At 43.7% G+C, this 17,615-nt stretch overlaps 1 protein-coding gene across 3 annotated transcripts in view; it reads right to left on the bottom strand.

Moving 5' to 3' along the window:
* SLC22A18 (solute carrier family 22 member 18) overlaps positions 1 to 3,468 on the bottom strand; it is a 100,224-nt gene extending 96,756 nt beyond the window's left edge. For 2 of the 3 annotated variants that reach the window (XM_019552193.1, XM_019552192.1), the window contains exons 1-2: positions 3,362 to 3,468; positions 1,457 to 1,661 (exon numbers count right to left, since the gene is read on the bottom strand). In XM_019552193.1, the coding sequence (XP_019407738.1) occupies positions 1,457 to 1,621 (165 nt within the window). In that variant the 5' untranslated portion in view covers positions 1,622 to 1,661; positions 3,362 to 3,468. The remainder of the gene's footprint in view (positions 1 to 1,456; positions 1,662 to 3,361) is intronic. The other variant, XM_019552191.1, reaches the window with a different exon arrangement.
* Between the last annotated feature and the right edge of the window lie 14,147 nt (positions 3,469 to 17,615).

Below are 17,615 nucleotides of genomic sequence, written 5' to 3'. Positions count from 1 at the left end.
GTCCTGTCCCTCCTGTACAGCCTATAGCCCTTGATATTCACTGCCCAGTCATGTGTTGGGTCCCATCACGTTTCAGTGAGCCCCACTATGTCTGGGTTGGTGTCAGCTAGCAGGCGGGTAAATCACTTGTGACTAGACCTTCTCTCTGGCCTCACCACATGCAATCTCCTCTGTGGCCACTGAAAATGCTGCTGCAAGACGGGCATCTTGACTCACTGCTCCTATTAAGGAACAGCTTCACTTTGGGCATTTTTACACATGCATGCGTTGCAGCTCCAGGTGCTTTGAAAAGTGCCCAGCACTGCAACACATGTAGTTGCAGAAGTGGCAAAATATGCATCAGTGTTGAGAAAATGGTGGTGGTGCACTTTTGAACTAAAACATCTCAGAGACGCTTTAGTTCAAAAGTGCACCACCGCCATTTTCTGCGCACAGACGTGCATTTCACTGCTTTTACAACTGCATGCGGTGCAGGGCAGTTTGCCTCAGTTTGCATTCAGATTAATCAAGTCTGCTCTGAAGCAGTGGATCTCTGGTGTGTTGCTGGAAAAAAAGTATGTGTATATGAACCCTGCTCACAGTTGCCACTCCTCCCAGCACAGCAAATACAGATCTCCTATCTTTCCCTTCAGTCTCCTTCACAATTCAGCCCCACCATAACATCTCGGTTCTTATATTGAAATACAGCCTGTTCTCACCCCTATCCAAACAGGTCAGCTGTGAACCCCTGCAGTCACCTTTTGCTCCATCCCAGAAAGTTTATCATTCACAGAGGAACAAACCCCCTACCAAACTCTTTCCTTTCTCATCTCTCATTACAACTTACCTCTCATGTAAGCAGAACACAAGCATCTAAGAACAGTCAAAGCAGCGGCAAGTTCTAGTTCCTGGTCCTGATGGGCTTATTACAAACTGTCCATACAGCACTAAAACAGCCTGTTACCATTATCCAGTCTTCCCTAGGGCTGCCCGCTCATTGGTTCACCCATCTGTTATTGCAGGTTGCATTTTAAATTTAGAAGAGCCTTGGGGCAGGGACTCTATTTTGAAACTGTATGGCCTGTACAAATTCAAAAGAGTTTCATGGCCCATACACATTCAAAACAGAGTCCCTGCCCCCAAGGCTCTTCTAAATTTTAAGTGCAACCTACAATAACAGATGGGTGAACCAATGAGCGGGCAGCCGTAGAGAAGACTGGATAACGGTAACAGGCTGTTTTAGTGCTGTATGGACAGTTTGTCTAGCCAGTGCTATTGAAATATTAATAATAATAATGCCTTTCACAACCGGTGTCCACCCTGAGTACATGCAGCAACCTGCAGAGTGCCTCTCGTTTCAATTACAGCTTACTTGCTAAACAGGCTGAACTCTTCCTCCCCTGGTCCTAGTAAAAGCTGCTTGGGCTGAAAGACAAAAGTGGCCAGCTCTGGAAAAGCAGTCAAGAATGGTACTCACTGGAATGATTCCAATCTGCATGAACAGGAAAGTCAGGTCCAGGGCTGTGATCAGGTAGGTGATTCGGATCACCTGTTGCCGTTGGATCATGTTTTCTGGCTTATGCTTCTCCAAAGCCTCTTCCCTGAAATTTCTGTTTCTCTCTTCAGAAGTAGGCTCTTTCATTCACGCTGCCCAGGGAATGACGTCTAACACACTGCTCAGGCTGAAATTTGACATGAAAGGGAATGTTCAGCAAAAGTGCAAAAGTCATGTTTGTAGTCTAAGGTTTAACTGTGTGAGAGCTGCTGAGTCATTGTGCTGTGGTTTATTCCCCTTCCCCCATTCACTTGTGTGTTTTGTGTGATCCATTGTTAGAGTATATCAATGATGACCATGTTATTGAATAAAGAATCCTTTTCTTCATTCCCGTTCTAGAGCTAACCATTGGATCAAGAGACATGTCAGTCCTTGAGATGAAAATAGGTTTGGGAATCCCAAAAGGGCTGTAACTGGATTTTGCACTAAAGTTTATACAGCATATTAGTCTCATCATCTGTACCTCAAGGCTAGGAACAGAAGTTACACACAGACAAGCTTAAATGATCGGAAACTAGCTCAAATCTGTAACATAACAAAAGTTCAGTGCACTTAAACCACTTTCAAAATGGCCAAAACTGGTTTAAGACAAACCTGGTTGGATACAGTATCAGACTTTACTGATTTAGGTCAAACTGATTTATAGAGCTTCTGTCTCAGAACAGCTCCTGATTCAAGTTAACTTACAGTCCCCCAGCCTCCCGGGTTGCTTTCTGTACTACTGTGCAGTATTAATAGGGTACTGCTCAGTAGCATCGCTAAAAAAGTGTGCACCGGGGCTACTGCACAGTAACCCCAGTTCCTGCACACTGATTTAGTACAGTACTTAATCATACAAGCACTAAACTTAATGTGCAGTAACTGTGGTGCATTAATGAATGCATAGGTGTGCCCATAGAGCTTTTAATTTCACCAACGCTGAAGTCAAACCACTGGTATTGCCCCATTTTAAGTTTGTCTTAAATATCACGACATTTCAAAACGGTATGTTTGTGGATTCCTTTTAGTTGCCTTCTTGATTTTGTACCTGCCGAGGGCTCATGTCAAGCCTTTTCTCTAATCCTGAAATTGTTTGTTGAAACTGCATCTTATAAACAAATGATAACACAGATTTGCAGCCAGCCACCTGATTCAGGTGCTGGGGCTCTCAAGTAAAACACCAAATTCTGAGAGATTTGTAACAGACTCTTGAAATTGGTACCTCAGCAAAATACACAACTGGACTTGCAATGTTGGCTCCATAGTGGCTTGGATCCTACTCCAAAATGTTTGAGATCTGTCAGGAGGGAGAGTCTGAGGGCTGTGGGGCAGGAACTATCTATTTGTTCTGTTGTTACTGTAGCAATATAAGTTATGATTTAGAAAGGCTCCCTAATAAAAGACTGAAGGAGATAGAAGGATATTTGGAGATAGTCCATCAGTTGGCAGCACCTAGTTAGTTAGAGAGACTGAAGGCCTGCAGAGGATCATATAGTGCTCCACAATAAAACTTGTTAGTTCTTCTCATTCTTTTTATGCCTGCATTTATTGAATCTGGGGATCACTACAATTACCACAGTTGAACCCTGGTGCCTGACTGAGAAACTCTTGGTTGTTTGCAAAAAGCTTGAGGTTTCATGTTACACAAGGAGGTATTACCCTCCTCAGAGATTTCATTGCAAAAGCATATTTTGCAAACGGACTCCCAGCATGAGAAGCTGAAAGCAATATAAAGCACTAACATGATTATCGACTGGTATTATAACAAGCTCTGCATTCAAGATGATCCCAAACCCTACAAATCAGGGGGGCCACTCTTTGCTAATGAAGAGGGATGGGTTTACTTACAAACTACCTTCATTTAGTGGAAGACCATTGGAAAACGTTCAGTTCATCTGAGCACAAAACAATAGATTCTCCTGCAGCTGGTGTTCCTGGAGCAGTACAGCACACCCAACTTCCTGCTTTACCCTGGGCAGGGAGAGTGTACAAATTATCAGCACTAATTATAAGAGCAAAACTCACAACAAAACTCTTATTATACAAGTTCTGAGACAAGTAAGAGTTCAGGACAGACAAATGAAATACAGATTGTTTCCTGCTTCCAGGAAAAACTGCTGTCCTGCAATGAAAAAGCCTGCAGTGTTTGGATTGATCAGTAAATCTAAAACAAAACAGCTCCCTCAAAACAAACAAAGAATATGATGCTTGCATACATAGTACTCGACTCAGCCAGGGTCTGCTGCAGTTGTACCCCACACTGCCCTGCAACCAGAGTGCAAATGCACTCTCTTTATGTACAGCTTGGATTTACCTTTAAACCCATGCTTCTTGAATGTTTCCTGGACCATCATAGCTACAACATCACTCCAAAGCTGATAGCCCATGGTGCATACCAGGGAACTGAAAGAGGAGATGCCAGATTTTATGGCTAGTCTCTGAATCAATATATCTGCAGGGCAGGACTCTGAAAAGCTGGTACTCTAAAGCTAGGCTGTATGGCCCAAGTTTTCAAAAAACTCTGCTAACCTTGCTGGGCCATGGCTCTATGTGGCATGTTCTTTTTTGAAGTTACAAAGCAAAAGGTATTGTACATTGCTGCTGGTCATTGGGCACATCTATACATGCAATTAATGCACGTGTAGATGTGCCCAATGCACAGCAGTAAGCTTTCCCTGGAAGGGAACAGAAAGTACAGTAAGCTTTCCCTGGAAGGGCGTCTACACATGCTCCCGTCATCCCAGGGAAGCAATTCAGTGCAGGGCTACTCCAGCCCTGCTGTGCCCCGCTACAGCAGCCAGGGGGAGTTCCAGGCTCCGTTGGGTGCTAGCCGTGGGCTGGCAGTGGGCACCAGAGTCAGGGCCTGGTCTCTGGGGGATGGAGGAAGCTGTCCCGCTTCTGGAGCAGCCCATGCCTGATCTATGGATCAGGGCAAGGGACTGGGAAAGAGTCCCTTCCCCTGTAGCTCTTTCTCAGCCCCTGCCCCAATTGATCAGTGCAGCAGCTAGCAGTGAGCCCCTGGCTAGGGAGGGATTCCCTGCTCAGCCAGGGGCAGCCAGGTGCTGCCCACCAGTGGGACAGCTTGCTGCTAGCTGCCCCACTGGTGGTACAACTCCCAGCCAGCCCCTGGCTCAGTGGGGAAGGAAAAGCTCCCCAGTCCCAGTGCAGCTCAGCTCCCCACTCCTGTGGTGAGTTGGGAATGCTGCAGCACCACAACAGGGTGGGGGCAGAGGGAGACCCAGCCCTCACACTGACCAGCTCCTGGCTCCTGGCTCCTGTGGGGGGAGCTAAGCAGTGCCAGGACTGGGCCCCTTCTGTTGTGGATGACTGGGAGCAAATTTGCTCCCAGTCAGCATCTACACAAGCCCTACTGTGCAGTTAGCTGTAGTAACCTGTAACTATAAATAGTAGTAACCTGTAACTGTAAATACAGATACTAAACTGTGACTAATTTACTGCTCAGTAGTTTATGAGCACAGTAAAGCATCTAATATAGATACACCAAGTGTTGTTGAACCCTTCCTCCAGATAGCAGCAGGCCTGTGTCATGTGGGATTCAGTCTTTTGAGACATTGCTTATTGGGACCCCCAAGAATGGACTGGGATCTTCCCTGACAATTCCCACCATCTGCACATAAGGCAGTTCATTATGAATCTGCCTGCTTTCCCCAATGCAAAGTCTCCAGTCCTAAGAGGATGATGCAATGGGACCTGTGACTGACAAAGGACATGAGACTTAATGCAGAACATCCCCACTGGCTTACCATGGAATGGGGAGCATCTTGCCCAGTTCTTTACAAACTGACATAACTGCTTAGATGTAGAAAGGACCTTTAACTCATGGAGAGAATTACCCTAGTTACTCGAATTCAACACGAGGAGAAAAGCCCCTTGTCTTAGTTTTGAGTACAAGCTGGGCGAGGGATAGAGGGGGCAGGTGGCTGCTGCAGCTCTGACTCCAACCCCGAGCCCAGGTTGTGGTCAGAGTCATCCATCTACCTCTTTTCTCTACCTGTCTACTCCCCACAGCTTCTGCCCTCTCACCCACTTAACTGTCAGGCATGGCTCTGGCTCCTACCCTGATAAATGTTCCCAGATATGGAGCACATGGAAACTCTGGCCCCTGCCCAACCACTCGAGGAAGGCACTGGCAGCCCCAGTGGTTGACGCGTAGTGGATGCACGGGGGTACACATGCACCCCCTGAGAGTGCTGGTGCATCCCCCTGATGGCAGCACTTCTCACTTAGGTGATGGGCGGGGGGGCAGGCAAGAGTGCTGGTGCCCCCACTGCAAGCGCCAGCCAGGGAGTGGGGGCACCAGGTGAAGCACCACTGGCACTTCCAGGAGCATCGCTTGTGCTTCTGGGTTGGTTAGATTGTCCTCAGGGGAACTCCCCCCCCATGGTCGCTGACTCAGGTGGCACCAGTCACCCATGGGCAGCTCCACCCTCAGGATGCTTCTGTGTAGCTGGATCTCCCATGTGCTCCATGCCTGGGAGGGAATGGAGCAGGAGCCAGAGGTGCACCTGACAGTAAGTAACAGGGGGCGGGAGAGGAGGAGAGGGTAGAGGCTATGAGGAGCAGGCAGGGGATGTAGGCACCATGGGATGGGGCAGGCTACAGGGAGAAAAAGTGGTAGGGGGCAAGGGGATAGGGGACAACCTAACCCCCTAGCTGCCTGCCTCCTGCTGTACAGTGGTGGGGGAAACAAGTTTAAGACAATCTTCTGATTCTATGCATTGAAAAGTGTGTGTGTGTGTGTGTGTGTGTGTGTGTGTGTGTAAATCTAATTACTACAGATTTAATTGTCTTGAATTGAAGTTGTCTTGGATTCAGATAAATACAGTACAAAGAAGATACTCATCCACAATCATATGCCTTCTTTAGGGACAGAGACCTTAGCATCCTGCCAGCTGAACACATCCATTTAATTCTGGGTAAAGTTCAAGAGTGACATACACGTAGTTGATGTGATGATACAGCTGCCAGGATTTTTATATTCAGGAATCTATCTAATTTTCACTTCCTTATTCTCTCTTGCACAGGCTATTCAAAATTAAGCTAGAATCAGATTTTACTTAAAACAAGACAGCTAGTTGTGGAGTGGAAGGTGGAGTTAACGTAGGGATGTGGTATTCAGAGACACAGAACTGGCAGAGTCTGGCAGAACTGAATGGAGTTAAACCTTCACTGAGGTTTAGCCTTTCTCTTTCTTTACCCACTATAGAAATTGTATTACAGCTGCACATAGAGTGGCAGATAAATATTCTGATTTTAATCTAGTTTGAGAGCCTGGATAAATCAATAAAAAGATTCTCAGTGACTTCCACAAGCTTTCAGTCAGAGCCTGAAGTCTTCTGTTATGTCAAAGAGCTTTTCTTCAGGCCTTGCAAGTATTTTTGTTCTGCACCCTGCCTTTATGGGTGCAAAAACAGCACTGTTGGTACTGCACCCTTTACGCTCTGAGACACAGTCCTCCTTGGCACCTGACTCAGTCTATCTGAGGATAAGATATAACATTTCTGCTTCCCCCCTTTCCCAAAAAGAGCCTTGTTTTTATCAAAGCTGTTGAAAAATGGAAAAAGCTACATTCTGTGGAAAACGGTGAAAAGAACATTTTGAAGCATTTCAAATGAATCCATTTTTTTTTATTTCCATGGATTTCCCTCCATAATCTTTTGATAAAAATATAGACTTTTGTATGCCAATGACAGTTTCTGGAGAAATTAAAACTTCCTGTAACCCTTTTGTTTTCAAAAAACAACCTTTAAAAAATATGTTCGGGCCTGAAAATCTTTCATGAACATTTTTAGAGACCATTTTTCAAGCATAGAAATCTAGCTTGAGAAATGTCAGTGACTTTTTTTTTAAAGGGGTATCTTTTTGTATATCGCTTCCCTATAAGTGAGAAAAGCTCAATAGTAAATAAAAACATTCAAGATGAGTAAAGAATTTCCAAATATTAAGGTACATAATAAACATTTGTCCCAACAGCAATACTAAAAATATGGGGTAAATCTCACTAGCTTAGATGCTGAACCTCAGTTATGCTGTGCCACTGGCCTAATCCTCAATTATGCGGAGGTGTGTTATCTAGCTCTTCCAATAGAAAGAGTCCTCAGGCCATCCTCTGAAAACTCTACATGCACAGAGGGCCTCTGTGAATGGCCCAGTGTTGGTTTAGGGCCTCCAGTGGTGTGGGTAGTGGTGTGGGCATGATCAAAGTACGTGGCTATTTTTTCCCCTAAGCAACCCTGGGAAGCAAACTAAGCTAAAGCAGTCTTGAGGCTAAATTAGAACCATCCTGAAACCTCTTTAGATTATGCCTGGGCTCAAGAAAGCCCCTGCATGGTCTCAAAATACAGGAAACAAAAAATTGGATTCAAGCTGCCCTTGACTGGTCCCTGTCCTAGGTTTAGGAATAGAGTGAGAGACAGTCTCATCCAAAGGGGCTGCTCAGAGGAAGGGTTTCTGAGTTTGGTCCTGCATGCTTACTTGCTTACTTTTTTTGGTCACAATTGAGAGGTGTAGGAGTGGACCTAGAAAGGGAGTGATTATCGTATGACTCTCTGGTAATGCATATGAAACTAGTATGGGGATCTCAGGCTAATTCCCAGGAGGTATAATCCTCAGCACAAAATGGGTGCTCTGGACTTGTGCTAGAGGCCACTCCCAGTCCCTCAGCTATAAGTGGTATCTGGTCATTCAGGCCAAGGAAGGCTGGATGTGAAATTGCATAACCCTTCTTGGCAGCATCACAAGAGCAGGCATGATGCCAAGGTGACCAACGTCACTAACAACCTTTTCTTTCCTGTACAATATAGCAGCGAGTCAGAGGTTTGTCTGAGAAAATTTATTTGGCCAAAGCTTGAGAGATCAGAAATCCCTTTGAGTTAAATGCTAGTCTTACTTACATTGGTGTAAATTTCCACAGGGAGGGACGACACAATTCAAAACCGAAAGCTCATTCACTTGTCTCAAAACCATTGTTGTAGTAACAATGATCAATAGGCATCAGGGAAGCATTGCAGTTTTATCCCAAAGCACCAAGAAGATTCATCAGCTGTATACTAACCAACACAGGACAAGGTTTAATAACTGATTAGACACATATTTAAAAAAATAGTAATAATAATAAAAACAAGAATTGTTTTAGGGGGTTATGGAGAGGCAAAAGACAAGTGATAAGACTCTTGCCTTGTCACTCTGCTGCCCGCCATCTCTCATATTAATTGCTAAAATTATTCCCTTTTTTGCTGTACTATTAGGGATCAACTTCTCTACCTAGCACAGCTTCTGGGATGCATTTTTACCTCTTGATTTAGAATTTAGAGTAGGAAAACAGAGGACATCTTCAAAGCAAGTATTTTCACAGCTTAGTGGATCCTTTCCTCCCTTAGGTCAAATTTCAGCTTAAGTCACTAGAAGTTAGAGTCAGGGGCTGCTTCTACATGAGATGTTAAGCATGCAGCAGATTCATTGTACTGTGCATTAGTATGTCATGGCAAAAGCTGTGCTAAGGCACAGTAGAATGAATCTACTATGCATTAGGATCACAAAAAACCATGTGCCAGCACTACTATGCAATACCACTGGTTACTGCTCATTCAGGTACTAAACTGAAATCACAGGTACTAAACTGAATGTGCAGTAACCACAGCACATTAATGAATGTATAGATATGCCCAGGGTCAGATGTAAAAGGAGGGAGGGCCTAGTAGGGGTGGGGGAGAGAAGGAGGATGGATATTGAGCAATGCCAGCACTTGGAAATGTTAGGTTAAAAAGCAGTTCTTTCCCTAGCCCTCCCCACCTTTTTTTTAAGTAAGTGCAAGGAAAAAACATAGCTTCCTCTTTTCATCTTTTTTTTAATATATTTTGAAAAGGAAACTTGCACACTTGTAGAACTACTTGGAACTCTCCCTACCCCCACTGAGCACTTTCATGGTGAAATTCATGATTTACCTGCCTGCAGAAAGCCAGAACAAGGCATATGCACCACTTTCAGCCTCACCATAAGGGTTAAGAGAGATTAAAATGAAGAGTTGTTGTATGAGAGTGAACATCATCCCTCAAGAAAGTAACACAAATAGCGTTCAAAACACTAGAGACTCAAATCCAGGACCACCTTACCCATATTCTTTTCAGGTATTCAAAAAGCAATGAGCCAAATTCAGCTTAGCTCTTACATAAGCTGGTGGAGGGTCAAGTCTACGTTCCTACAAAAGCATCTTCACCCCTTGTCCCTCCACCAAAGACACAAGGAATCTGCCAAAAGAGAAGCATAGGAATGTAGAGGAACAGTATTCCACAATGCAGACTAAGTGGGGATAGCGGATAATTGCCAGGTCCAGGCATTGTATTTGACTGGAATATGCATGTGATGGCTTCTTAAATAACTATTTACACTGGAAGACCTGGGAAGGGTGCCCTATCTTATAGTAGTGCATAGTGCTAGATATGGTATTCTTGAGTCTACTATGACCCCTGGATCTGCCCAGAACTGGGAGCCTGTCAGAGCTCCCATTTCATGAAGCTCATTTGTTATAATACAGAACAGGGCAGCAGGTCTTGTATTATAAAAACCACCAACTTTTCCAAGGGCTCTTCCAGCACGAACCTTTACTCCTATTGACTTTGACAGAAGAAGCGTCTGTGCCTGTGTGTTCCTTTACAGAAACATACCATAGGGCCTTTTGACTCCGATCCACTGAGGATAGCGATGTAGTTTTCAGGCATCTGGTCTGGGTGGTAGAATCTCCAGCCTTGAATTAGGTGCACAGGATCCCTGCACAATGCATGGGGAAACATGGGCACTTCAAGATGGAAACCACAAAACCGAGCACTAGACCGGCCACCCAAGCTGGACAATAACAAAGGCAGAGGAGAGGGCAGGCTTGAGTCTTATATCCCAGCCCTCTCCAGGTGCCTGATTTAGGGCTACAGAGAGGCACCTCCCTCACCTCAGTCATGCTTGCCCTTGCATCTATTCTTACTGACCCAGTGAATTTTGAATTATTTCCTGCAATGCCATGAGCTTTTGTAGGAGGAGCTGAATGTACCTGAACCCCCAAAGCAGACTATAATCAGAAGGCACGGGTGCTCTTTGAGAGATGAAAAACTGTAGGTTTTAATCCCCCCCCCCCGTTCAGTTTCTTTAACCTGGGTGAGCAGTATTGTAAAGAGGAGGCAACAGTGGCTGTTATGTTTTGTGGAAAGCCCAAACTTGATGTTTCTGTTAATATATGTTTCACAGAGTAATGTGGCAGGGGAAACACCATGTATCTAGGTCCATGAAGGCAGTTTTCCTTAAGCGTTCCCAGGGATAATTGTTCTTCTGGCATGGTTTAGTACTCACCGAGGTGTTGGGGCTTAAAGCCCACTTTATGGGAATGGGAGGCTCCTCCCTAACTTGCCTCTGCAGCCATATGGCTGAGGCCAGGCAAAACTTGGGGGCATCCAAATGCCAAGCCTCTGGGCTTGGGCCCGTACATAGGAGGCCCACCAAAAGACTTTGGTCTTTGAAGCCCCTGGTGGGGGTGGAAGATGTTTGCCAGTTGTAGGGCCACTGATGGTTCTGGACTGAGTCTCAGATTTTGACTTGATTTGGCTTGAAAAAATACTTTAAAAAAACAAAACAAAACAAAAAACCCCCTAAAGAATTGAAAAGCATGTTGCTATAAAATATTGTTCATTCAAATGCACCTCTAGGAGACCCTAGCTCCATTGCAGACAGCCTGAATAAATCACCCCTGTATGAGGGAGCTATGCAGGGGCTGAGAGCAATGCGACTCACAGACAAAAGGTCATCTCTACAACCTCACTGTGGTCATTACTTCACCCCTTGGGTTGAACTGGGGTGGCAAACTTTGCCTGCCCTTAAAGCAGGGTGTTGTTGGCCTGGGGTGCGTGCATGCTGAGACCATCCACAAGACTGACACCCCTTTACCTCCAGACAAGATAGGCAGATAAGTGAACCTCTTCTGAGTAGAGAAACACAGAACTTCAAGTGGTTTCCTGGGCCACTGAATCCAGTCGCCTGTATACACAGGCACTCATTAACCAAAACTGCTATTTCAAGGCATTTATGGAAGTCAGGCACCCACAAGTTGAGGCAGCAACGGAGGCAAGGTTTTGACAGCCCGAGTTTTGGGCATGCACACCTGAATCCCACTTCCGTACCATTTTAGAGGCCCAGTTCCTTTTTTGGATCTTATAAGATCTCCAGCACTGTCTCATGGCCTCCATAGACTCAGAGGTAGAGATGATTAAATACTAGTTAAATATCCTGGGAAATCCAGGTTGAATCCCCTGCTCTATCACAAATTTCCTATGTGAACCTGGGCAAGTTGCTTAGGCCCACATCTTCAAAGATACTTCAGTTCCAGCCTCAGAGTTGAAATCAAGGATTCAAGCATCTAAATACCTCTAGGGATCTGGGCCTTAGTGTCTCTTTCCCAGTCGGTGCTCCCATCAAAGCATGCCAGAGACTGAGGTGTCAAGGGCAGCAGCGCAAGTACATTTATATTATGTTTCCAGGTTTATAGCATGCTAGTAGAAGTGGGTGGGTAGGTTCTGCTTGAAATATCCTTGCAGAGACATAAGGTTGCTACTGTGTAGACATACCCTCTGTGTCTCAGATCCCCATTTGTGAAATGGTGATAGTAGTTCTTCCCTAACTTATGAGAGAGTTGAATTACATTAAAGATGATGAAGAATATGAGAAGCATATGAGTACCTAATATGCATATATGTGTTATAGAACTAGCATACTAATTTATTGTTTAATCACTGACATCTGTAGCATACATGGAGGACAGTAAAATGATTCAGCAAAAAACCTGAGGAACAAAGAAACAAAGAAAAAACAAGTTATATTAGTACCTGCCTACCAAGTTCTGCCTCTGTATAGACCTTGGGATGGCACCTAGCATGGTAGAAGAGGTGAGGAATATTCCCAAATAAATTAAAATCACAGGTATCTTGATAATACTGTATTGTCTCAATGTGGCTAACTCTTGAACAAAGTTATTTGTCCTAGGAATACTTCACAGCCAAGGGCTCTAGTCTGATCTGACATCCATTCATTCTAAGAATAGCAGTAGCAAGGAAATAGTCTTCTGCATCTCTCTCTGGGGAAATACTGTACAAAATGCTTCCTCACTTTCCTAGTAAGAATCCAAGAATGCTACATAAGATTTCAGTACTGAACACTTCAAAAATCCCCACCCCATCATTGACTGGAACAGTCTTGTTTGTAATCTGGTGATAGATTTATATAGTTAAGAAAATAAGTCTACATACAGTATGATATTGCCAGAATTATGTCCCAAGTTTGATGACTGATTTTTTCCTTTGTTTAATTGTGCTCACATACACAAAAAAACTCACTAATGAATGGAAAAAGAAACCACATGGCTAGGGGAAAAAAACAAAATAAACAAAACCCAGCTCCCTCCCCCCATGCTTAGTTTATGAAATAGCACAGTTTTTAGGGATGTTCATAAACACTACAGCAATCTAAATCAGCAATGAAATCAGATTCCCAGTGGCTGCAGATTTCTTTTGGCTCTTTCTATGCCTATATTAAATTGCAAAAGGGAATTATTTATAATTTGTTTTTGTTTTTTAATATTGGTGCAATTATTTTGCTTTGCAATTATTCTTTAAAATGGAAGGGGCTAATGCTTGTCCTTTTGGTAAATCTGTTGTTTTTTGTGCATTAAACTGCAAATCACATTGTGCATCATTATTAGCTTTATAATTCTGCATGCCCAAGAGCTCCATCAGAGATTGGGGCACAGGGCGCTACAAAGAACTTACAGCTTAGACCAGGGAAAGGAAGCATTTTATTTTCATTTTACAGAATGGGAACTGAGGCCCCCTCTACATGTGCAGGATCCCAACGCATGAGCTGCATAATTACAACTCCTGCCTTGCAATATGTGCATGGCAAGAGCCGTGATTGTGGGATCATGCAATAGATCCAATCACACTTTATTTCTGGTGCAGGGGGAGCCTCATTCTGGGTTCCCCATGCATCAGCAAGAAGCCCCCTTTGCTGAGGGGGTACTAGCTGCAGGTGAGGCAGGTGTGGACCCAGGAGTTTCATGCACTGCTGAGCCTTGGGGATCACAGTAGCCTGATCTTCAGGGGTTGCATCCCTGTGGCTGGGAGCCTTGTCCCCTGACAAGCTCCCAGCCACAGGGAAGACCTTGCTACACCTGCTAATTAAGGCTCAGTGCAACCAGCTGTAAAGGTAATACATATTTTCAAGGTCTAACTTTATAGCTGGTTGGAGCTTTTAATTATGTAATAGCTACTTTGCACGTGTAGCTAGTCTTAAGGTAATTGTGCAATTAACCAGTTAATTGTGGGATACCTGTAATGTACAGAGGGAGTCTAATGGACATAAGGAATGAGCAAGCTACCAAACAGCCAGAAGATGGCCCCAGATCATCTCCCTGACCCAGGCTGCCACTTTTAACTACAAGACAGTCCTTTCTATCTGTCAGCATTCTAGATAAATTCAACAAAATCTAAAAATGTTGTATATTTAAACTGAAATCTGAATATGTTTAAACATAAAAATTGTATGTCACATCACAGAGTTTTTATGTATTATTTGGAAAAATAGAATGGTTTAAATTTAATAGAGTTAAGCCAGGAATGAATAGGCCACTGGGCTAAATATTGTTCTGCTTTACATGCATGCAACTTTATTGGCTTCAGCTAGGCTTCATTAGGACTAGATTTTGCCACCTGAGTAGTCCCTCTTTCTGCATGCAGTTCAACTGAATCTGGCTGAATTCATTTCAACATAAGGAACAGCTCCTATAAGAAAGCAGGGGCCTATGTTCTTTAGTGCTACACTGTTGTGTATCAGAGCAGAATCCAGCCTAACCTATCTTTGTAACAAAATACTTTGGAACACATTTTCAGTGGCAACAGTTGGTACAATCTCTCAATCAAATCAAGACGGAAACAAACAAAGATTACACCCTCAAACAAGGCATATAATAAGAGACTGCTCAATTAGCTTTGAAAGGGGTTTGGAGATAAGAAGCACGTATTTTTTACCAGAAGGAGTGAGCAGCCTTAATTAGATGCCAGCAAAATAATTAGCTCTGCATTTCTGTTTTGAATACTGTGCTGACCTTTATTGTGGCCAATCCTGTTCTTACTTATTCTAGTGCAAGAGAGGGGTTACTTCACTGACTTATTCCAGGTTTAATGGGGCAGAATCTGGCCACTCTGTAGTTAGCTATTATCTCTCTTTCATGTATCACCCTGTTCCTATGAATACATATATGCCATCAACAAAAGTTTGTTTGCACAAGACACAATGGCCGAGCATCACTGTGGTCCAGAAGCATGAGACTCATGTCAAAGGCTGCCTCTCCCTGACTAGATCAATGCTCCAGTCTCAGCTAAATACCAGCTAAAGCTATAGGATCTGAAATATATAGCTTATATATAGCTGAAATATATATAGGAAATCCAGTTTTATATTTTTGTAACTGAGAATGTTATGTACAAATAAAATTAAAATATAAAATCTTTCCTTCAATAAAGGAATATTTCATTAGACTAGAATTATACGGCCTCTTTTGGGAATCACAGCAATGTCTGGAATGCAAAGCTGTTTATTATTTAAACAACAGTAAAGCCATTATGATAATTTATAAGAGAATTGTAAATGATTGGGGCTGTATGAAGCTTGTTGTTGTGGATTGCTGCAGGAATGTGATAGATTTTCTCTGCACACACTACATTTTGCAAACAATGGCAGTTTCAGCCTGTTTCAAGCCTCCTGCATTTACCAAAATATCTTCCTGTGTCAGAATCAAACAATTGCTTGATTTATAACACTTGAGAATTCAAGAGACCACCAATATAACAGTACAGCAGGAATCCCTCAGTTGGCTACTGTTCCAAGTTACACAGAGCACAAACAAAATATGAAATGGGACTTGATGCTTTTGTTAATATATGTTTCACAGAGTAACTAAAGAACTGAAAAGCATGGTGCTGTAAAAGCTTGTTCATTCAAATACACCTCTAAGCAACCCTAGCTTCATTGCAGAAAGCCTGAATAAATCACCTTTGTACAAGGGAGCTATGCAGGAGCCAAGAGCAATGGAACCCAGGTCTCTAACTCACAGACAAGAGGTCATCTCTGACACCTCACAGTGGTCATTACTGCACCCCCTGAGCTGAAATGGGGGTGGCAAACTGCCTGCCCTTAAAGCAAGGTGCTTGTGGCGTGACTTATGCCAGTCCCCCTGTAGTTTGTCCTTGCCTGGCATACCCACTGCTGTTGGCATTCCAGCTGCTGTTGAGGCTTTCCATGGGCTCTGTTGTGATGGATGAATTTTGCTTCTTTAAGCCCATTGCAGCAATCTTTATTCTTGTCTGGCAATACTTAAATGACTCATGAGCATGGTCAGCTCAACAAAGAAAGACTGCAGGATTGGGCCCTTACAAATTTAAAAAACAAAAAAGAGGTGGGGGGGAGGGGGAAAGGTGAGAGAAGGAGAGAGAGAAAGCCAGCAACAGGTAATATGTCCCTAGCTGTCCAAATAGCAAGAAGAGACCCAAACTGAGGAATTATCCAGCGGGAAAAATTAAATGAAGGTAGGATTCATTCCTTTTAGAGAAACATTTTCCTAGGGCTTCTCTCCTGCAGTTATGATGGTATCAATGAGAACAAAAATGATGCCAAGACCAAATATTAGAGAGGCAAGTCAGAAGGTTGGCTAGCAAATCTGGGCCTCTAGTATAGAATATTTCTTCTCTTTAGGGAAAGGTCCCAGTTATTATTTGGACTGTAGTAGTGTCTAGAAGACCCATTCCAGGACTATTGAATCAGGTGCTGCCAAACATGGAACAAAGAAGCAGTCCCTGCTCCAAAAGCTTCCATGCTAATTAGTTGCCTTCATGCTTTTTGCCACCATAGGACGCTTTTTACTACCAGGTTTAAGGCTAGTGCAGAGTAGTGTTTTCATCTTTTATCTATGGCCATGGTGAGATTTTATGGTCACCGCAAATGTATACCTGAAGAAGTAGTGATGCCCAGTATTCCTAAATTTTCTTTGATAAAGACATTATGGAGGTTCTTGAGTTGACTCTGAGCACTTGGGTTTCATTGTTTGTTGATCTCTGTCTTCATAATATCTAGAGGCCCGGTCCTGGATATAACTATAAACTTCACCTAACTGAAGGACCTGGTGGCAACATGGTGGGGTTACTCATGGCAACAACGTTGTAACTTTCAGAGTAAGGTGAGCATAGGCACCTCAAAATCCAAGCCCCCACTGCCTTGTGGGTAGTCCTTGGTTGGATAAAGGCTAAAGGACATCACCCTGACAGAAATGTGCCCTCACTGAGGTGTTATACAGTCAGCAGCAATTCTTACCTGTTGCTCTCTGATAAAATCTACAACTATTGAGGCACTGAACATCTGGATTCAATCTGGCCTTTGGATTCTGTTTCAGTGCTCTAAAGGGGAGATGGTAGGTCTTGGAAAGCCTCCGCTCCTCCATACTCTTGCCTAGGTGTACACATCAGAGGTCACAGGACTCCATAGAAGTGGATTCATCAGGCACCTAACTAGACATCTTATGCATACATCATGATCCAGACAATCAATGGTTGCCTCCTAATACTTAGAGGCCTCAACCACTTCAGGGCAGAACTATACCCAAAGGGTAGGCATGAATCCAGGAGAGTGGGTAACAAACACCAGAAGACCAGAGGTTTTTAGCGAGGACTAGCTGAATCCACATTACCTAGCCAGTCAGTAGCAGGAGTCCCAGTGAATCACAGCTCACTGCATGCCTGATTATTATCAGATAGCAGTAATTTGTGAGGCAAATGCAGGGATTTGGATTCTGTCAAACTCCCATCTCCTATTTTCCCCATGGGCTGAGGGAGTATGACAGCTAGATACTTAATCCTCACTTGAAATCCTAGTATGCCAATGAAATTAAGGCAAAGGTAATAAGCACCTCTCTTCACATTCCACCCATCCACCAGCTTCAGTCTTGAATGTTGCTTCAAACACAAAAAGTTTAATTCAAGTTAGCTTGACCTTGACTTTT

Source organism: Crocodylus porosus, unplaced genomic scaffold (genome assembly GCF_001723895.1).
Source record: "Crocodylus porosus isolate Cpor-Errol unplaced genomic scaffold, CroPor_comp1, whole genome shotgun sequence".
Lineage (NCBI taxonomy): Eukaryota > Metazoa > Chordata > Crocodylia > Crocodylidae > Crocodylus > Crocodylus porosus.
This window is presented reverse-complemented; position numbering and strand designations above follow the sequence as displayed.